The sequence below is a fragment of the Ogataea haglerorum genome (genome assembly GCF_019207285.1).
Source record: "Ogataea haglerorum isolate 81-453-3 chromosome Unknown 81-453-3_NODE_6_length_583072_cov_95.821986, whole genome shotgun sequence".
Lineage (NCBI taxonomy): Eukaryota > Fungi > Ascomycota > Pichiomycetes > Pichiales > Pichiaceae > Ogataea > Ogataea haglerorum.
The window spans coordinates 468,996-487,638 of NW_025065156.1; the positions used below are offsets into that span (position 1 = coordinate 468,996).

At 56.8% G+C, this 18,643-nt stretch overlaps 14 protein-coding genes across 14 annotated transcripts; 6 read left to right on the forward strand and 8 right to left on the reverse strand.

Annotated features, from left to right (window-relative positions):
* Positions 1 to 42: 42 nt before the first annotated feature.
* On the forward strand, positions 43 to 1,146 carry KL911_002592 (uncharacterized protein; the record flags this gene model as incomplete). The annotated part of the gene is made up of 1 exon (XM_043197678.1): positions 43 to 1,146. The coding sequence occupies one exon, from the start codon at positions 43 to 45 to the stop codon at positions 1,144 to 1,146; it is 1,104 nt and encodes a 367-aa protein (XP_043054872.1).
* Positions 1,147 to 1,191: 45 nt separating this feature from the next.
* Positions 1,192 to 1,967, reverse strand: KL911_002593 (uncharacterized protein; the record flags this gene model as incomplete). Its single annotated transcript, XM_043197679.1, has 2 exons — positions 1,192 to 1,210; positions 1,279 to 1,967. The coding sequence occupies 2 exons, from the start codon at positions 1,965 to 1,967 to the stop codon at positions 1,192 to 1,194; spliced, it is 708 nt and encodes a 235-aa protein (XP_043054873.1).
* A 211-nt stretch (positions 1,968 to 2,178) lies between these two features.
* Positions 2,179 to 4,062, reverse strand: KL911_002594 (uncharacterized protein; the record flags this gene model as incomplete). Its single annotated transcript, XM_043197680.1, has 1 exon — positions 2,179 to 4,062. The coding sequence occupies one exon, from the start codon at positions 4,060 to 4,062 to the stop codon at positions 2,179 to 2,181; it is 1,884 nt and encodes a 627-aa protein (XP_043054874.1).
* Positions 4,063 to 4,160: 98 nt separating this feature from the next.
* On the reverse strand, positions 4,161 to 5,393 carry KL911_002595 (uncharacterized protein; the record flags this gene model as incomplete). Its single annotated transcript, XM_043197681.1, has 1 exon — positions 4,161 to 5,393. The coding sequence occupies one exon, from the start codon at positions 5,391 to 5,393 to the stop codon at positions 4,161 to 4,163; it is 1,233 nt and encodes a 410-aa protein (XP_043054875.1).
* Positions 5,394 to 5,578: 185 nt separating this feature from the next.
* On the reverse strand, positions 5,579 to 7,249 carry KL911_002596 (uncharacterized protein; the record flags this gene model as incomplete). The annotated part of the gene is made up of 1 exon (XM_043197682.1): positions 5,579 to 7,249. The coding sequence occupies one exon, from the start codon at positions 7,247 to 7,249 to the stop codon at positions 5,579 to 5,581; it is 1,671 nt and encodes a 556-aa protein (XP_043054876.1).
* Positions 7,250 to 7,485: 236 nt separating this feature from the next.
* On the reverse strand, positions 7,486 to 8,634 carry KL911_002597 (uncharacterized protein; the record flags this gene model as incomplete). Its single annotated transcript, XM_043197683.1, has 2 exons — positions 7,486 to 8,496; positions 8,620 to 8,634. The coding sequence occupies 2 exons, from the start codon at positions 8,632 to 8,634 to the stop codon at positions 7,486 to 7,488; spliced, it is 1,026 nt and encodes a 341-aa protein (XP_043054877.1).
* A 137-nt stretch (positions 8,635 to 8,771) lies between these two features.
* KL911_002598 (uncharacterized protein) lies at positions 8,772 to 10,223 on the reverse strand (the record flags this gene model as incomplete). The annotated part of the gene is made up of 1 exon (XM_043197684.1): positions 8,772 to 10,223. The coding sequence occupies one exon, from the start codon at positions 10,221 to 10,223 to the stop codon at positions 8,772 to 8,774; it is 1,452 nt and encodes a 483-aa protein (XP_043054878.1).
* A 69-nt stretch (positions 10,224 to 10,292) lies between these two features.
* On the reverse strand, positions 10,293 to 11,105 carry KL911_002599 (uncharacterized protein; the record flags this gene model as incomplete). Its single annotated transcript, XM_043197685.1, has 1 exon — positions 10,293 to 11,105. The coding sequence occupies one exon, from the start codon at positions 11,103 to 11,105 to the stop codon at positions 10,293 to 10,295; it is 813 nt and encodes a 270-aa protein (XP_043054879.1).
* A 66-nt stretch (positions 11,106 to 11,171) lies between these two features.
* Positions 11,172 to 11,971, forward strand: KL911_002600 (uncharacterized protein; the record flags this gene model as incomplete). The annotated part of the gene is made up of 2 exons (XM_043197688.1): positions 11,172 to 11,635; positions 11,740 to 11,971. 2 exons carry the CDS (start codon positions 11,172 to 11,174, stop codon positions 11,969 to 11,971), a joined length of 696 nt encoding a protein of 231 aa, XP_043054880.1.
* A 25-nt stretch (positions 11,972 to 11,996) lies between these two features.
* KL911_002601 (uncharacterized protein) lies at positions 11,997 to 13,573 on the forward strand (the record flags this gene model as incomplete). The annotated part of the gene is made up of 2 exons (XM_043197689.1): positions 11,997 to 12,311; positions 12,377 to 13,573. The coding sequence occupies 2 exons, from the start codon at positions 11,997 to 11,999 to the stop codon at positions 13,571 to 13,573; spliced, it is 1,512 nt and encodes a 503-aa protein (XP_043054881.1).
* A 50-nt stretch (positions 13,574 to 13,623) lies between these two features.
* Positions 13,624 to 14,056, forward strand: KL911_002602 (uncharacterized protein; the record flags this gene model as incomplete). Its single annotated transcript, XM_043197690.1, has 2 exons — positions 13,624 to 13,639; positions 13,758 to 14,056. 2 exons carry the CDS (start codon positions 13,624 to 13,626, stop codon positions 14,054 to 14,056), a joined length of 315 nt encoding a protein of 104 aa, XP_043054882.1.
* A 426-nt stretch (positions 14,057 to 14,482) lies between these two features.
* Positions 14,483 to 16,108, reverse strand: KL911_002603 (uncharacterized protein; the record flags this gene model as incomplete). The annotated part of the gene is made up of 1 exon (XM_043197691.1): positions 14,483 to 16,108. One exon carries the CDS (start codon positions 16,106 to 16,108, stop codon positions 14,483 to 14,485), a length of 1,626 nt encoding a protein of 541 aa, XP_043054883.1.
* Positions 16,109 to 16,146: 38 nt separating this feature from the next.
* On the forward strand, positions 16,147 to 17,160 carry KL911_002604 (uncharacterized protein; the record flags this gene model as incomplete). The annotated part of the gene is made up of 2 exons (XM_043197692.1): positions 16,147 to 16,780; positions 16,859 to 17,160. The coding sequence occupies 2 exons, from the start codon at positions 16,147 to 16,149 to the stop codon at positions 17,158 to 17,160; spliced, it is 936 nt and encodes a 311-aa protein (XP_043054884.1).
* Positions 17,161 to 17,175: 15 nt separating this feature from the next.
* On the forward strand, positions 17,176 to 18,620 carry KL911_002605 (uncharacterized protein; the record flags this gene model as incomplete). Its single annotated transcript, XM_043197693.1, has 2 exons — positions 17,176 to 17,230; positions 17,347 to 18,620. 2 exons carry the CDS (start codon positions 17,176 to 17,178, stop codon positions 18,618 to 18,620), a joined length of 1,329 nt encoding a protein of 442 aa, XP_043054885.1.
* Positions 18,621 to 18,643: the final 23 nt, after the last annotated feature.

Sequence of the window (18,643 nt, forward strand, 5' to 3'; positions counted from 1 at the left end):
ACTTACAAAAATATTTGATTTAATATATTTATCAGCCTCCCAATGGTAAGTTCGTTGAATCCTACTCTAACGCAGTTTTCTGGATTTGGATTTGGCTTTGGCGAGCCAACGCTGCCAATGCTGCAGGGCTTCGATGACTATTTCCGCTGCTATCCCATTGCGATGATGCCTGACGTAAACAGGAAAGACGATGCCAACTACGGGGGCAAAATCTTTCTACCCCAATCGGCGCTTCACAAGCTGACAATGCTCCATATTAGGTACCCGATGTTGTTTACCATTACGTCAGAAAGCTCTGGCAAATCCACCCACAGCGGAGTGCTGGAATTCACAGCAGAAGAGGGCCGCTGTTATTTGCCACAATGGATGCTCGACACACTTGCTGCTGAGCCGGGATCGCTCGTCAACATCAAAACTGCAGACCTTCCGCAAGGAAGCTTTGTGATGCTTGAGCCCCAGAGCGTGGACTTTCTGGACATTAGTGATCCCAAGGCCGTCTTGGAAAATGCACTAAGGAAATTCACCACGCTGACAGTTGGGGACATCATCGAGTTGGACTACAATGACCAGATATACAAGATCAAAATACTAGAGGTCAAGCCAGAAAGCCAGTCACACGGAATTTGCGTTATTGAAACCGATTTGGAGACGGATTTCGCTCCGCCAGTTGGGTACGTGGAGCCTGATTACAAGGCGCTGAAAGAGGAGCGGGAGAAGAAAAATAAAATCAAAGCCCTCTCGCAGCCGTCTTTGAAAGGCACAGGCTCCATGGCACAGCAAATCAATTACGGCGACATTATCCGAGAAGCGAATAAAAGTACACAGAAGTTCCAGGGTGATGGTGTCAAATTGTCGGGCAAAAAAATAGCAAAGGAAGCGGAACCTTCTATAAATACGCCGGATATCGACCTAAATGGTCCTGTCAAACCCCTACACTTGCCAGACGGATACCTCTTTTTTGGGTTCCCAGTGAAGGTGTATAAGGATGGGTTTGAGGAGAAAGACGAAACGGCAAACAAACCTCATTTTCCCGGACAGGGGCAGTCTTTGCGGAGTGCGAAGAAGCGGAAGGATAAAAATAAGAATTTCCCTGCAGTGAAAGACAAGGCGCGGTCTCCGGAGACGATTGTGATAGACAGCGACTAGTGAACAAGCTTGCTTAGCTTATACATGCTGAGACCTGCATATTCGTCAAAGTTCAGTTTTCCGTCTCCGGTGTCGTCAAACTCCACCAGTTTAGCGGAACGCAGCAGACTTGCCATCCGTTTGAGGCCCGACTCGTCCCAGAGGTCAGAAATCTGCGAATAATCGTGCGTAGCAGCCAGCACTGCAGAAAGCCATGTTTTATAGGTGACAACAGCATCCGTGCTTGAGCTCATTTCCACAGAGACGACTTCGCCAAAAACCTCCATCAGCTGCTGAACCACTTCAGCGCTCACAAGGTCTGTTATTTGGGGTTTACTCTTCCACCGCACACGGACCTTGCACGGGAACCGTGACTTGTCTGTTTCGATATTTGTGGTGCTGCTGGCTTTTTCTCTTATTTTGGCTCGACGCAGCTGCTCTGTCTCGCGCCTCAGCTGCTCGATTTTCGCCTGTCGATACTGAGCAGTGGATTGATTTTGCCTGTATCTAGACTCTTCATATAACAACTGCTCTTTTAATGACTTTTGATGTGCAGATTGCTGTGCCATTGCTTTTTGCCGTTGCAATTCTGTCGCTAGGTGCTCATCGTACCGCTTGCGCCATTCTGGCTCGTCAAGTACTCGGTAACTGACCAGGATCTCTCTAAACTGCTCCTCTGCATCTGAGGACTGGTTTTTATCAGGGTGCAACACTAGCGCCTTTTTTCGGTACGCGCGTCGCAGATCCTGGGACTGGACGCTGGTGTCGACATCCAGAAGCTGATAGGCGGACTTGGTTCGGCTCAAGAGCCAGTTGAAATCCTCCTGCGATACCTGCGTCATTACCCGGAGTGATATTTTTTTTTTTTTTTTTTTGGAAAAAAATTGATGCTCGACGAAAACTATTCAACACATTTTCTTTTAACGTAAGTACAACTGTTATGATGATACCTTTTCTCAGCTCACTCTGAAGCGCATGAAGAGACTATCTGTTCCAACATTCATCACTTATCTGAGCAGTGGTACTAACTATTAGCGGCTATAAACAGAATTACTATATGTCATAAAATTCGGCAGCCTTATCGACGCTGTACTCGACCAAGTGGACGATCTGTTGATACGACGAGTCCAGCTTTGACAGGTGGTGCTTGATAGCGAGGACACGCTTTTGGACGTCTCCCTTGCTGAACTTTTTGACCGAGAGGACCAGATTGATGTATGCTAGTAACGTATCGCATATGACAGGGTCGACAGTTTCGTCAGCAAACGTCTCCTCTATCGCCGTGTCCAGCAGCTGCAGAATCTTTGCCCCGCGCTCTTCCGTGAATGTGATGTATTTCAGCTCGCGCGGTGGCAACGAAGGAGCAGAGACATGTAGATTCTCTATCTGCTTTTCCACCGGAGCCGGCTTGGTGCGCAGGATCAGGTCTTTGAGAATTCCAATCATACATGTTCTCACAGACTCCGCCGAACAGTTCTCCAGTGTGTCGATCACAAACTCGTAAGCGTCTTGCTCTTTCAGGTTGATTAGCACTTTCATCGTTAACGAGTAGAACAGTTTGCGGATGTTGAAGTCTGGGAACTGGAGGCACAGAGAAGATAGACTCTGAAGATATCCCAGGATAAGAATTCTGTCTTGGTTGGTGTACTCAAACCCTTCTGTCTCCAGTACCCTCATGCTTAAGATCACCAGACTCACAATGGCGCCTCCATGGACATTGGCGGTGCTCATTAGGGACGGGATCAGTATGCACAACTGTAGCTTGACCAATTGCAAGAACGACGGCAGCGGGGTGTTGTATTGAGTGCCCTCCACAAACCGACTGAACGTGTAGAGGACGATAGAAGCAACAGCAGAAAAGGGAATCGTTTCGGGCTCTTTCTGTCTGAACCCAGTGGAATTGTAGTTGTCGATCACGAGTTTGAAAATATCCTCATTCTCACCAATTGCAGCACTTTCAAACACCTTTTCTGCCTTGTCGATTTCCTCGCCAAACGACTTGTCCAGCTCCACGTCCATAGACATCGACAGACTCACAAAGCGTCCCAGGAACTCAAGCATAAGCACATTGTCGTCGTCTTTCATTTGTCTCACCTGCGGATACACGGTCGAGATCAGTTCTGGAGCCAACGTAGTAGAGGCGGTTTCGGCTGCCACGGACAGAAGCAGGAGCAGCAATTTCCGTTGGAGGTAATTTTCCTGATCAACCAGCTTTGTCAGGTCCTGTATCGAGTCCCTATTCGAGTCTGGGATGTCTGGTGGGACGTAGTCTCTAATGAACGTGTAGACGCGGCGTGCGACAGCAAGGTCTGTCATAGGCTGGTCTGGATTCTTCATGAAGTTCACCAACGCAGAAACAGCCATTCCTAGGAACTTCGACGGATATATCGTCTGGTTGCGCCGTAGGCTGGTATTGACCAGCTCCAGAATCATGTGGAACTTGATCGTACGGGTCCCTTCCTGCATTCTCAGCCCGAGGGGCGGATTCGCAGCCTGGCCTGGCTCGGTCCCGGCCGTATCGATATCAGCCCTGAGGTCGCGTATGATTTCGCACCCAGCCAATAGCAACTCCTTCGGACTGCCATAACGAGCTAGTATGTCGAAGATCTTCATAATGCACACGAGCGACTTGATTTCGACCAGCGGACGGGGCGTATAGTCCACGTTGCAGAACTTAAGCAGAAGTGCGGGCAGATCCCAGCCGATCTCAGGCAGCATCTCATGGTGGCGGGTGAAAATCTCCAGCAGCTTCTGGAGTATCCGCTCGCGCTCCTCTTCCTTGTACAAAATGGGTTCGCCTATGTAGACATCCAGAATTGTCAAAAACGAGATGTAATCCTTAGACTGCAGACAATCCTTGGCCCCTTCTTCTAGAACCAGTAGCGTTCTTGCCAGATCGGCAGGTTCGCGCGGCTCAGAAACACCAGTCTCCGACATTTCACTACCGTAGAGCACAGAAGGCCAAATATAAACTTCCGGAAAACCATCTTGTCGTAGTTTACGTAATCCTTATAGAAAGGGCACCCGTGCACCACCTACGAAGCATACTTCTCCCAGCCGTCCGGCTTCTTGAGGCCCATGAGGCTGTAGAACTTGGATGTGCAGCTGTACGGCCTGAATGTGAAGTCATCATTAGGAGCGCACATGCACTTCTTCTCTTTCCGAATCTTCTCGTCGATAGGACAGTTGTGGAACGGAACGTGGTAGTAGCCGATATCGTTGAAGAAGTGCACCTGGTCCTTTGGCATGAACAGAGCGACGGCGATCGAGTGCACCGGCGCGTCTCCCCACCTCTCGTAGAAAAATCCGCCCGCCTTGTCGAGATACTCGAAATACTTGAGGTACGCTTCGCTTCTCCAGAAGGCGAGCGAACCGACCTCGAAGTTGGACCAGAAGTGGCAGCCGTTGTAGCTGCTTCCGCCGTCCTCGGAAATCCAGTCCATCAGATTATCCTCGGCTATGTACTGCGGATTCTCCTTGATGAACTCCTTGGTGGTTTTCCACAGCGTAGGAATGGTCTCCTTGTATTCTGGCAGCGAGATGGTCCAGCCGTATGATTTCTTGTTTTCCCTCATGAACTTGAACACGTCGTAGTCGACGTCGCAGTAGATCTTGATACCGGGCTCAACTCTCCAGTAGTAGTCGTACTCCTCGAGCAGAGGGTGTCTGAAGAAAAACCCAGACTCGTACCGACACATGTGCCTGTACGAGATGGAGTCGCCGTAGATAATCTTCTTCTCCCGCATTTCCTCACGCACCTGTGCGGCCTTGTCGGTGTCGATCCAAGGAGGGAAGCTCCATTGGTCCTTGGAGATCTGTCCGTACTTGGTGTTTCCGGAGCAGAACGAGGAGGTGACCTTCTTGAACTCCTCGCTGAACTCGCCGTCGTTCAGGAAAACCCAGTCGTAGTGGAATTTCGAGTTGAATCTGTCTTCGATCTCTCTGATCGAGCCCACCAGCTCCCAGAGATCCTGATTTCTGGCCAGCGAAACAAAAGTGGCTCTTTCCTTGCCACCGAGAGCGGGGGCGGCAACGTCCGAAGCCTCCTTGGGCTTGGAAAGAGTGTTGTCGACAGCCTTTTCCGCCGTTGGCTGGGCCGGCTCGGCCACGCTGGACAAGGCGTCGTTGGCCGTCGAGCCGGTCGCTGGAGCAACGCCAGGGGAAATCGTGTACGACGAGGACGATCCCTTGGTCAGGATGTATCCGCAGAACATCAGCACGAGAGAAAAGATTCCCAACCTAATGAACCTAGCGTTTGCGTGTGCCATTTTGTTAACAGATAGCAGTTTAAGAGTTTTTCTTGACACCTAGGGAGGGTAAGCGCGTGCCGGACGCGAAAGATTATGTAAAAAAGCACGCGAAATAAGCCTTGCTCAGGCGTGGTACACTTCGCTCTCTATTTAGGCAAAACCCGGCACGCCAGTATATACAATGTGTCCAGTGGGAGGCGAGCTTAATTGGCGGCAGGAGTCTTGGCGGCACGCAGCCGCTCCTCGCGCTCCTTTTGCTTGCGCCGTCGCCTCTCCTCCGCGCGCTGGCGTCTCTCCTCCGCGCGCTGCTTCGCCGCCTCTCGTCTGCGCTCCACCTCCTCCTTCTTGCGCTGCTGCTCCTGCTCCTGCCGCTCAGCCACAACGTTCCTGTATTTCTCGTAGTCTGCCATGTGTGGCTGGTGCGCAACCTCCATGTAGTGCAGGTTGCAACTCGAGCCAGAGGTGATCGACCAGTCGAGTCCCGGATCGCACGTGCACCGCGCCTGGCGTCTGAACGCGTCGTCCAGCGGACACGAGCCGGCCACCGTGTGTTTGTACGAGATTTCCGTGAACAGATGGATCTCGCTCGCACGCATCATCTTGGCCACCGCGATCGTGTGCACGGGGGCGTCTCCCCACCGCTCGTAGAAGAAGCCGCCCGCACGGTCCAGATGCTGCACGTACCCCTCGTACACGGGGTTGCGGTAGAAGTCGAGGTTGGCGATCTCGAAGTTCGACCAGAAGTGGCACAGGTTGTATGTGCGGCCGCTGTCGCCGGAGATGAAGGAGAGCAGGTTCTCCTCGTCCGACGGGAGCTGCTCCGCCACCTCGGGCCGCAGGAAGTAGTCCAGACTGGTTTTCCACAGCGTCGGAATCGTCTTCGGAAACTCTGTGAGCGTCAGCGTGAAGCCGTAGTTGACGTTGTTTTCCACCATGTACTTGAACGGGTCGGTCAGGATATCGCATCCGTACTCGATCGACGGCTCCACGCGCCAGTAGTACTGGTAGTCGTCCATGATGGGGTGTTTGTAGAAGAACAGCGAGTTGAAACGGCACATGTGGCGGTAGCTCTCGCTCGAGCCGTAGGCCACGTTCGCATACTGTCTTGACTCTCTGATCTCCTTGGCCTTCTGCGGATCAATGTACTCTGGATACGACCAGTGCTCGTACGGGATGATCCCGTACCGCGCAGTCCCCGACACCATCGCCGAGGTGTGCTGGATGAACTCGTCGGTGAACGGCTTGTCGTTGAGGAAGACCCAGTCGTACTGATAGTCTCTGTTGAACCGGCTCTCGAGCTGCTGGATCGACTGCAGCATGTCGTAGAGCTCCTCGTTGCGCACGAGCGTCAGCATCGTGGCGTTCTGCTTGGCCGGGTTGCCGAACTTGTCCTTCACCACGCGGACTTGCTCGTACGGCTTGTACTCGTGGGTCATGGATCCCCGGTACCCGGGCGGCAGGGGGGCCCTGTCGGGGTTGCGTTTCTGGGGGTTGTCGAGATTGGTGCCTTCCAGCGGGTTCTGGGGGATCTCCTGGAGGGACTCCGACGGCGGCGGCGCGGTGGACTCTGCGGACGACTCGCTGGGCTGTTCGCTCTCCTCGAGGGCGGCCGCCTCTTGGGGCTCGTCGCCGCTATCCTGCTGGCCCTGCTCCTGGGCAGGCTCCCTGGCTGCCTCCGGCACCGGAGCCTGCCACGGCTGGTCCAGCGCAACGTGCGAGCCATTATAAGCCTCCAAGTGTTTGGTGAGCTCCCTGAAGGAGGTCTTGAACCGGTGCGTTTGGTCTACGGTGCCGAACGTGATCAGCAGCACCGTCAGCACAGAGCCCAGCATGAGAAACCGCAATCGTGGGGAACGCAGCATTCGAAGTCTCATAAAAACAAGTGCCTGGTGTCTCGAGGTTTGTATATTTTAGTGGCTTGAGAACGCAGTAAATATCGTGCACAGGCGAAATTTCTTGCAGAGCGGAAACAATATGCAAGGCTTGGCCTGCTGCGACGGATATTCTGGCACAGGTGCGCGCCAGGGCGGGGGCTGGCGAGGTTCTGTTCCTGGCGCACGTCGCCAGCGGGCGGCTTCGTGCTGTGTTCTTGGCGGCTGCTTAAAAAAAACTATAGATCTGCATACTCTTTCCAGTTCGGAGGCAGCGCGCGATTCGTGACCTTGTAGTACCGTTGGCCGCACGAGTACCCGCGGAACGTGAAGTCCGAGCTCTTGCTGCAGCTGCATCTGTTGGTGACCCAGACGTTGTCGTCGAGCGGACACATCGAGTACACCCCGTGGTTGTATCCTATGTCGTCGAAGAAGTGTATCTTGTCGCGGTCCACAAAGAGCGACACGGCGATCGAGTGCACGGGCGCGTCGCCCCAGCGCTCGTAGAAGAAGCCGCCCGAGGCGTCCAGATAGCTGAAAAAGTCCTCGTACACCTTGGACCGCCAGAAATCCATGTCTGCGATCTCGAAATTCGACCAGAAATGGCACAGGTTGTACGAGTCGCCGTTGTCGTCCGAGATGAAGTCCACGAGCGCGTTCGGGTGCTGCGCGTCCGGGTTCTTGCTCAAGAACGCCCGCACCGTGTCCCACAGCGAGGCTATCGTGGCCCGGAACTCGTAGATCGAGATGGTGAAGCCGTATATCTTGTGCTGCTCGCGCATCAGCCTGAACGGATCGTAGCCGAAGTCGCAGAAGAAGTCCACCTCCGGCTCCACGCGCCAGTAGTACCTGTACTGCTGCAGCAGCGGGTGCTTGTAGAAGAAGCCCGAGTTGAACCGGCACATGTGTCTATAGCTCTCGGAATCGGCGTAGATGATCCCCATGTCGGCCAGCCGCTCGCGCTCCTGTCTGGCCTTTTCCTGATCTATAAACGAGGGGTACGACCAGTGCTCCTCAGGAATCAGCCCGAACTTCGCCTCGCCCGACACCATGGCGGAAACCTTATTTTTGAATTCCTCCGAAAAAGGAACATTGTTAAGGAACACCCAGTCGTAATTGAAGTGGCGGTTGAAACGGTCCTCCAGGTTCTGGATCGACGAGATGATCCCGTTCAGGTCCTCGTTCCGACACAAGCTCAGGATCGTGGCGTTTTCGCGCTGGATGTTTTCTGTCTCGGGTGCCTTGTGGACCTCCCTCAGCCTCGGACCGGGCGAACTCTTGATCCAGTATACGTTCGCGATCCCCATGAGGAAAACAACAGTAACAGCCACCCGTAGAACGTACGCAGACCTCAGACGCGCCCGCTGGCGGACGGTCGATAGTAACATTTTATCAGCGAATCACACCGGCAAGCTGGAAATTTTATATATGTAATTTGTTTCGCTTAGGCCGCCTGGGAATTTTTTTTGTTACGTAGCGGACGTGCGGCTTGGAAGAAAACGTCGACAGCCGGCGCAACAATGTGCTACGCTTCTTTGGGTTTCGCACTCCCGCGTTGCTCGTTGACCAGCCGGATCAGTCCCAGCAGCATTATCGTGGCAAAGGGGCCAAGCAACGGGGTGTACACGGCCATCTTGTGCTCCTCTGGGAAATACATCTGCTGCACCATGTCCTTCTGGAAAAAGGCCTTGTCCGAGAGCACGTAAGCCTCGGCTGCCAGCGAGCTGGCCAAGCCCCACCTGCCGTTTTTGACGGCGGCTGCAGCTTCCATTATTCTCTCTATGGCCCGCTCCACCTGCTCACGCGTGCTGTCAGGAACACTTATATTAGGTAATTGCTGACACAGCTTGCACAGCGAGATCAGGTTGTCGATCGATTTGTGCATGTTCTGCAGCGACTGGACCCTGGTGAGGATGTCGGTTCTGATGGCCGGCGACTTCGGCGTCGACGGCGCGCCCACCAGCTGGAACAGCTGCGACGCAAAGATCTCCATCACGGGCAACAGGTCGCCGTACTCGAGCACCTGCTTATCGGTGTTGAGTATGGCTGCGCCTCCCCATTGCGGCACGATGAACGAGTTTGACGCGGAGTTTTCAATCAGAATAGGCCGCACCGCCGACGCAGGAACATATGCCACGAAATTGATCACCGGCACCGACTGGGTGTTCTGGTCCAGCCCCCATTCGGAGTAGTCGATGAATGTGGACGTGTCGGCCTCTTTGAGCAGAAACGCCTTCTTGTCGCCGTCGTACCGCAGTGCTATGTTGTCGGAGAGTTTCCCGTAGTGCTGGACCTGCGAATCGAGCGTGAAGTTCGCGTACGGCGACAGGCTGCGCAGATAGTTCTCGAACAGCGGGGCTGCCTGCTCGATGTCCCAGGCGATGGGGTCGGTACCGCCCTGCAACAGCGACAGCGTGACGTGGTATCTGGGCGAGTAGGGCATTTTTATTGCCGAAGCGGGCCGGTCGTAGCGCGCAAACATCTGGATCTCGTCTGCAAACACGTCCTGCACCAGGGCGCGCGCGATGAGGTCCGCGACTTTGTTGTTGCTGATCACAGTCGGCGACGCGTACAGCCTGATCTTGCGGTCTTCGAACGGAGAAACGTAGATCTTGTCCGACTCCCCGTCCATCACGAGTTCCACCTTGTAGTCGCGGGCTCCTCCGGCGCCGGGTTTGAGGACGATGTGCCACGAGATCGGCAGATCGAAGGACCCGAGCAGAGCGTCCAGACGCTGCTGTGCCTCGGCAACCACACCGGACGCTGTCGCAGGAACCGTCACGTACACGGGGATCTCGTAACTGACGAAGGACCTCAGCTGCGACGACAGGCTGTAGATCTGCGCGGTGGGCAGCTCTGCGCGGTGCACGGACGTGGTGGCATACCACAGCGGTAGCCCGACAAAGGCACAGAGCAGCAGGATCGAATTGAAGATCCGCCGTCTTATTGCGACGTCGTCTCCGGAAACAACAGACATGGCAAAATAAAATAGATATTTTTTTTAATTTGTGCGTCGCGCCAATCGACGCCGTCAGATATGTACATGCTAAAAGTCTATCACGATACCCGGGCCGTGGGTCGTGGAGAGCACCGTCTGGCCCAGAATCGTGGGCGACTTGCTCTGCGCTGCCGCCACCGCAGCCTTGACGGCCTCCGACACGGCAATCACGTTTTTCAGGAGGTCCTCGTCGGAAAAGTCGCACCTGCCAATCTTCAGCGCAATGTGGTCGTTTCTCTGTCTGAATGGCTGCAGAGAAATATTGTCCTCGATGTATTTCGTCACGTCTTCCACCACGGTGCCCCGCTTGGGGGCCGGCATGAGCCCCTTGGGCCCCAGGTTTCTGGCCACGGGCCGCAGCGCAGCAACCATGTCTGGGGTAGCGATGGCTCTGTCGAACGCGGACAGGTCGATTTCGCCGGCCGCGATCTTGTCGACAAGCTCTTTTCCGCCGGCCATTCTCGCGCCGGCCGCCAGGGCGGTCTGCTGCATTGCCTCGTCGGACGCGAAGACAAGGATCTGTGTATCTGTGAGCGGCCGGGCAAACTTGATGCTGCCCTGCAGGGGCGCGTCGCCCTTTCTGGAAACGACCCGCACCTGGAGGGTTATGACTGCTTCGTTCGTGGGACGGCCGACCTCTGCTGCCCGCAGGTACCGCAGGGCCGTGGGAACAGGCATGTACAGAGGGTTTTCGACGGCGGGCCGTCTGGCGTTCCTCGCCGCGACGGCCTCTCTTTTCTCGGCCCGTTTCTGCAGCGCACGCAGCTGTTCGGGTGTTTTCTTGACCTTAGGCGCCGCCAGAACACGCGAGGTGGCGAAAAAACGGAACAATCCGCTGCCTCGTGCCGTACTTTTCAACATGTCGAAATAATAAAAAATTTTGTCGCACCGCTTACATAAATCTAAAATAAAAAAATAAAAAAATATATGCTCCGGATGAGTTGCAAGGTCATATCAGTCATCGGCACCACCGGCGTGGGGAAGTCGCAGTTTGCCGTCGAGCTGGCGCGCGCCGTTGACGGCGAGATCGTGAACGCCGACTCCATGCAAATGTACCGCGGCCTCGACCAGATCACCAACAAGCACCCCGTGCCCGAGCGAAAAGGTGTGCCGCACCATGTGATGGACCACACGCCGTGGGACACGGAGTATTTCATTCATAGGTTTAAGCAGGAGGCTATGGCGGCGATTTCGGACATCCACAAGCGCGGAAAAACCGCCATTCTCGTCGGTGGCACGCACTATTATCTTCAGAGCCTGCTTTTCCTGAACAAGACCCTAGATACCGCCACGAGAGCGCAGCTGAGCGACGCCGAGCGGGCAGTTCTGGACGGCCCGCCCGACGAGGTGTTCCGCGCGCTGCAGCAGAAAGACCCCATTGTGGCGCAGAAGTTCCATCCGAACGACCATCGCCGCGTGCGGCGCGCGCTCGAAATCTACTTCTCCACCAAACAGCGCACGTCTGACCTCTACCGGTCGCAGCAGCAGCACGCAGCGTCGGCGCTGCGCTACGAGATGCTGTTTTTCTGGCTCTACGCGCGGCAGGACGTCCTGGACGAGCGGCTGGACTCTCGCGTGGACAAAATGTTGCAGCAGGGCGCGCTGGACGAGATCCGCGAGCTGCACGCGTTCCGCAGCCAGATGGAGCCCAAGATGGCGCTCGACCGCGGCGTCTGGCAGGTCATTGGGTACAAGGAGTTCCTGCCGTACCTGGAAGAGGGCCCTGAGCGTCTGGCTGGCTGCATAGAGGACATGAAGCGCAACACGCGGCGGTACGCGCGGCGGCAGGTGAAGTGGATCGCCAGGACGCTGACACGCGAGCTGGCACGCGAGGAGCAGTTTGGCTGGCCGAACGGCGGCCAGGTGGTGGTGCTGGACGCGACGGATTTGGGAACGTGGGAGCAGGACGTGGCACGGCGCGGAGTCGACGTCTGCCGCCGCTTCTTGGCCGGCTCGCCGCCTGCGGAGGCGCTGGCGGTGCCGGAGACGCTGGCGGGCGTGCTGGAGACGCGCGGCGAGGCCGCAAACGACGAGACGAAGTGGCAGCACCACTACTGCGAAACGTGCGTGGACGACGCGGGGCGGCCGACGCTGTTTGTCGGGGAGCAGTACGCGATCCACCTGAAGAGTAGGCGGCACCGCAGCAACGCGAAAAAGAGCCACAGAAAGCTGGTGCAAACGAAGTAACGAAAGTATTAGAGCTATTTAACTGCCTTCTTCTCCTGGGACGAGCTTTCCTCGACGCGGCCGTAGTCGTTGTCGATCACGTGCTCTTCGATGAGCTCGGACGCGGCGTCGACGTTGTCAGGCTCCTGCGGCAAGAACAGGTTGAGGACGACGCCGATGAAGCCGGTGACGGCGAACCCGGTCTCCATGACGAGAACGATGGCGTCATAGAAGCCGGAGAGCGAGTTGTTGTCGCCGTGGTAGGTGAAAACGTTGTTAAACCAGTCGGAGACCAGGGTGGCGCCGAAGCCGAACATGAGCGAGCACGTGAGCACAAAGCGGTCTCTTCTGGTGAAGGGCGTGGTGGCGATGATCTTGAGGCCGGACACGGCCACGGACGTGAACAGAAACGTGGTCATGCCGCCGAGCACGGCTTTGGGAATGGCGACGAGTGCGGCGGCGAATTTCGAGAAAACACCCATCACCACGAGGAAGAAGCAGCACCAGTACCCGACGGTTCTGGAGGCGCACTTGGTGATGGAGATGACACCGTTGTTCTGCGCGAAGGTCGACATAGGCGTCATGGTCATGAGCGCGGCGATGATGCCGTTGAATCCGTCGGCGAGCACACCGCCCTGGATGCGCGACTCGTAGTAGGGGCCCTCGATGTCGGTGCGGGACACGTCGCACGTGGCGGTGATGTCGCCGATGGCCTCCATCATGAGCACGATGTAGCACGCGAGGAAGGGCAGCACGACGGGGCCGTAGACGGACAGCTTGAACGTGTGCACCCACATGAAGGTTGCGGCCGGGGCGGCGTCGATCGAGTCGTGGGAGAAGTAGCCGCATGCGGCGGCGACTATGCACCCAACGAGCAGACCGACAATGACGGCGCAGGACTTCATGATGGGGGACCCCCACTTCTCGCACAGGATGATTGTGAGATAGACCAGGAACCCGAGCCCGATGAACTGTGCAGATCCCCAGCTGTAGCCCTTCGCACAGGTGTTGGGGGAGTCCATGCACCCGGAGCCACCTGCAAAGTCCTCAAATCCGGACTCGATCAGCGACACACCAATGAGCAGCACCACAGGACCTGTCACGACGGCCGGGAAAATGCGCTGCAGCAGCGCTGGAGGCAGGAACGAGAGCAACACTTCTAGCAAACCGCACACGGCTGCCGTGCCGAGAATGGCACCGTATCCGTCCGGACATGGCAGCTTCGTGCCGTCGCTGGCCACGGGACAGACTCCCGAGCTATACATGATCGGAAATGCCTTGCTGACAATGCTGATGGTGGCGAATGACGTGCCCACGACGGACACCAGACCAGTGCCAATGTAGTAGGGCGTGTATGGGATCTTGAAACGGGTGATCTGGATCGCAGACAGCAGACCAGAGATGATGAGCGAGCACGACACCAGGTACTGCTGTTGGTCGGCATTCAGGTTGGCGAGAGCGCCAATGATGATTGGCGGCGAGGCGACACCGGCCAGCATCGACAGGGCATGCTGGAGTCCGAGCAGGAAGCCCAGCACGACAGGGATCTCGTCGTCGAGCCCAAAGAAAGGCTGGACTTTTTCGGAGCCCTTCATAAATGGCAGACGTGGGGTGAACAGATAAGCATAATCGTAATCTCCAAGTAGTCCTTCCTTGGTGGAGAACTTGCGCACAATGCGACGAGCAACTTGAGACACAGACATGCTTTGGATCAGAGGAGAGCTAATTTCAGTCAATATATATACAAATTTTTAAGGGTCACTTTGGTGCTGATAAGCCTGCAAGCGTGCTCATTATCGTAAAGTGGGTGAAAAAATTGCAAATAGACAGGATTCAGATTCTATTTGAAGTGACCGGGCCTATTGTTCGCAAAGGGCCGTGATTGGCGTGTGCTGCAGCTAATCTATTCTGGCTCTGCGGCCGCTATTGTGTTTTTTGTTAACCTGCCTTTTCGGGTTTCCCCGAGCTGCCTGTTGCCGTGTGCCGGTGCGAGGCGGAACACTGCTATCTTGTGACTGCTTACGTCAGCTCACGGCAGACGCCGCCTGCAGGCGTTTTCCGCGCGCTGCGGGTTACTGCTTCAAGACGTCTGGCAGCTTGCCGAAGGGCAGCACCTGGTCGATGCGCTCGCACGCGGTGAAAAACATGACTGCGCGCTCGATGCCCATGCCCCATCCCGTTGTTGGCGGCAGCCCCCACTCCATGGCCTCCACGTACGCCGCGTCTGGCAGAATGGCGTCTCTGTCGTCGTGCTCGGTGCGTGCGCTGAGCTGCTCGGCAAATTTCGCCGCCTGTTTGAACGGGTTATTTTCCTCTTCGTATGCATTGATTATTTCTGTGCCGTCAATGTATAGCTCGAATCTGTTTGAGACATTAAAATTATTTTCGGTTGCAGATTTGGCCAGCGGAGACAGCACCTCTGGCAGGTTGTAGAGAAACGTTGGTTCCTTTTGGCACAGCGGCTCCAAATACACCGAGATGAGCTCGTCCAGCAGTTTCTGGGGCGACCTCACCTTGGGCAGCGGCAGCTCCAGCTCCTGGAAATACCGGACCAGCGCCTCGCTGGAGAAGTCTGGTAACGGCCTGCCGGTTTCGAGAGGCAGCTGCTGCAAGCAATCAATTTTTTTAAACTCGCCGCCGTTACGTGACAGGATCTGCTGCAGCCAGCTGCAGCGCTCCCGGCAAATTGCGAGCGTACCCAGCTCGGCTATCAGTCGTTGGAACAGCTTTTCGGTGAATTCCATCGTTTGTGTCAGACTCGTGAACGTTGCATAGAATTCGCATGAGGTGAACTCCGGGTTATGTGTCGCGTCGACACCCTCGTTACGGAACATCGGACCGATCTCGTACACTTTGTCGAAGCCAGAAATGACCAGTTTTTTCAGCCAGAGCTCCGGAGCAACACGCATGCTCAGCTGCACCGGCTCGTCTCTATTGTTCTTGACGTGGACGCTGGTGGTGGTGAACGGCGTGGCATTGGCGCCGGAGTTTCCTGAGCCCAAAATTGGCGTCGCAAACTCCATGAACCCGTGATCTTCCAAAAATCGCCGCAGCGTCGATACCAGCCGTGCGCGCGCCGTCATCACGTCGCGCGACCGCCTGTTCGCCAGGTAGTCGATCACACGGTTGCTGTACACCTTTCCCGGGTCCCTAAAAGCGGGCGGGACCGGGTGCAGCGCGGGCGCCGCCAGCCGCAGCCGCTCGCTCGCTTTCAGCGACAGCTCGCCCGTGTTGGTGGTGCCCGGATGCCCCGTGCACGAGACGTAGTCGCCTGGCTTGAACTGGCCGTGCCAGTCGGCAAACTCGCCGATCGTGAGCCCCATCATCTTGTGGTTCGCCACGATCTGCACTTTGTGGCCGTCCTGGACCAGATCGAGAAACATGCTGCCCTTTCCCGCGCGGCGGATGCTGGCGACCTTGCCGTTCAATATGAACTTGGCGTCGCCAATGACACGCAGCTCCGGCTGTGCCGCGAACACGGGGCGGAACCGGCTCACAAAGCTGGGCACGCGCTCCACGGCCCCGTCGCCAGCAACCAGGTCGCCGTAGACGGGATAGAACCGCGCGTCCTGCTCGGCGGTGGGGAGACTTGCGATCTGCGACTTGCGGAACGCAAAGTCGGACTCGGCCGTGATCTCGCGCCTGGTGGCAAGCCCGCGCGCGCACCCCCGTGCTACTCTTGTGCAGCGTGCTAGCATACTGAACAGTTCTCTAATTTATTTTTTTCCGTGTATGGATGCTCTTTGTTGAAAATTTTCACAAACATGAGTGTGCACTTCCGGCGTCTTCTGGCCACAACAGTGGCAAGACGCAACACGGCCGTCAAGAGCGCAGCCGCGGCCGACCAGCTCGGCCCCAACGTCGTCAAGGAGCTCAAGCACATGTCGCGGGCAGAGTTCGAGGAGCTGCTCAACTCGACGCCGCTGCCGACGCTCAACAGAGACGAGCTGGCGGTGCGCAAGTTCCGGGAGCTGTTCAAGGCGTTTCTGGGCCGCACGCAGCGCGACGGCGCGGGCTCCTCGCGGTCGATGATCGCCGAGTACCCGAACCTCGTCCCGACCGCGCAGCACGACCCGTACTCGGAGCCAGAGCTCGTGGTGCGCCAGAAGTACCACGACAGGGTGCTGGGCGAGCTGGGCGCGGAGATCCGGGGCGTGTACAGGCCGCACGAGCTGATCACCAGCCCGCCGTCGGCGAACCAAGTCACCGTCCAGAAGCTGCTGGCCGCGGGCGCCCACCTGGGCCACTTCACCAGGCTGTGGAAGCACTCGACGCAGCCGTACATCTACGGCGTGTACAACGACCTGCACATCATCGACCTGGAGCAGACGGTCGCGCACCTGAGACGGGCGGCGAGGGTGGTGGAAGGTGTGGTTGAAAACGGCGGCACGGTGCTGTTTCTCGGGCTGCGCGAGGGCCAGCTGCGGTCTGTGCGGGCGGCGGCGCAGCGGTGCAACGGCGTGTACGTGGCCAGCAAGTGGGTGCCGGGGACGATCACCAACAGCCTGCAGAACGCCAAGCCGCGCGTGGAGGTGGACATGGGCGACGTGCGGACGGGCAAGGCGCTGACGGACTTCGAGGCGCGGCGCGTGCTGAAGCCGGACCTCGTGGTGACGCTGAGCGCGCGGGACAGCCGGACGGCCCTGGGCGAGGCCGCGCAGTCGCGGATCCCCAGCATCGGCATCGTGGACACCGACTGCGACCCGGCGCTGGTGACGTACGCGATTCCGGCCAACGACGACTCTATTAGGGCTACAAACCTGATATGTGGGGTGCTGGCGAAGGCTGCGGAGCGCGGCTACCGCACGCGGCTCGACCGGGTCCGCCGGTACAAGGAAAAGCACGGGGCCAGCGCGTCGCAGCCAGTGTCGCAGATTAGCTTTGAGGCCTGAGTGCCATGTAGATAGGAAGGCCTTTATGAATATCGCGTAGCTAGTTGTTCTTCTTGTCGTCGGACTCGGACTCGGACTCGGACCGCTCGTCCTCGGCCACGTTCAGAAACACGTACCGGTACATGATCCGCAGGATGAGAAACAGCCAGTACAGGTTGACGAGCTGCAGCGCGAAGATCAGCGTGAACACGATCGGCTGCGAGATCCAGCACTTGTACTGCTGCGTGGCAAAGTTGAGCGTGTACGGCCCGACGGTCCGGAACTCGGTGAGCACCGACCACAGAATCCGGAAGTTGAGCCAGTGTCTGAGGTAGATCCACACGGCCACAAACATGAAGAAGAACGGCCCCACGAACACCGAGTCCAGGTAGTTGAGCGTCTTGGACGTGGCCAGGAAGAAGTCGGAGATGTCCATCGTGATGTACACGGCAATGCCCATCCACGTGAAGTTGAACCTGTACGACAGGCCGATCAGCAGCATTGTGACGACGTGGTGGAACACGAGCTCCTTGAAGTCCTTGCGCGGCTTCTCCAGCTGCAGGATCAGCACCACGCTCTGCTGCGCCCAGAACGCCGCCTGCGCCAGGTAGTAGAACTTGAACAGGTAGAAGTTGGCGATGTGCGGGTACTCCTCGTAGAACGCCCTCGTGTTGAAGTACCACATCGGCGTCTGCTTCATCACGTACAGCCCCAGCGGGCCGCTCACGCCGTAGTAGCACATCGAGTACGTCTGCTCCGTGAACCGTCTAACCTTGGACTCCTTGCGGATGCCAAAGTACAGCGCAAGCGGCCGCAGCACAACCTGCATGAGGAACTCTCTGTAGAACGTGAAGAACACCATCATGTACGCGACAAACGCAAAGTCCTTCCAGCCCTTCTCGTACAGAGGCGGGTTTGTGCCCGGAACCTGGTACGACATGGTCATAAACATGTGCAGCGGGTTCGACGGAGTGTAGTTGTTGGAGAACCAGTACGCCAGCTGCGTCGCGGCCAGAAACACCAGCGGAGGCAGCCACGGGTGTCTGTAGCTGAGGATCTTGACCGAGACCCAGATCTTGCCGAGCACGGCAAGATCGTCGCCGGAGTCTGTGGTTCTGTTGAGCTGTTGTTTGTGCAGCTTGGCCGTCGTCTTGACGTCCTTATCAGAGTGCATGGTGCGCAGGGACGGCACCGCGTTGTCTCCGAGATTGATCTTGCCCACAGAAGAGTGCCGACGTCTGCGTGTAGTGTTTTCCATAAGCAAAGAATAACAAAAGGCTTAAATGTCGCAAACGTATTTTCTGCCGCAGACGGGTGCACGGGTGTGGAAATAAAGTGAACAAACACCGAAGAATATCCAAA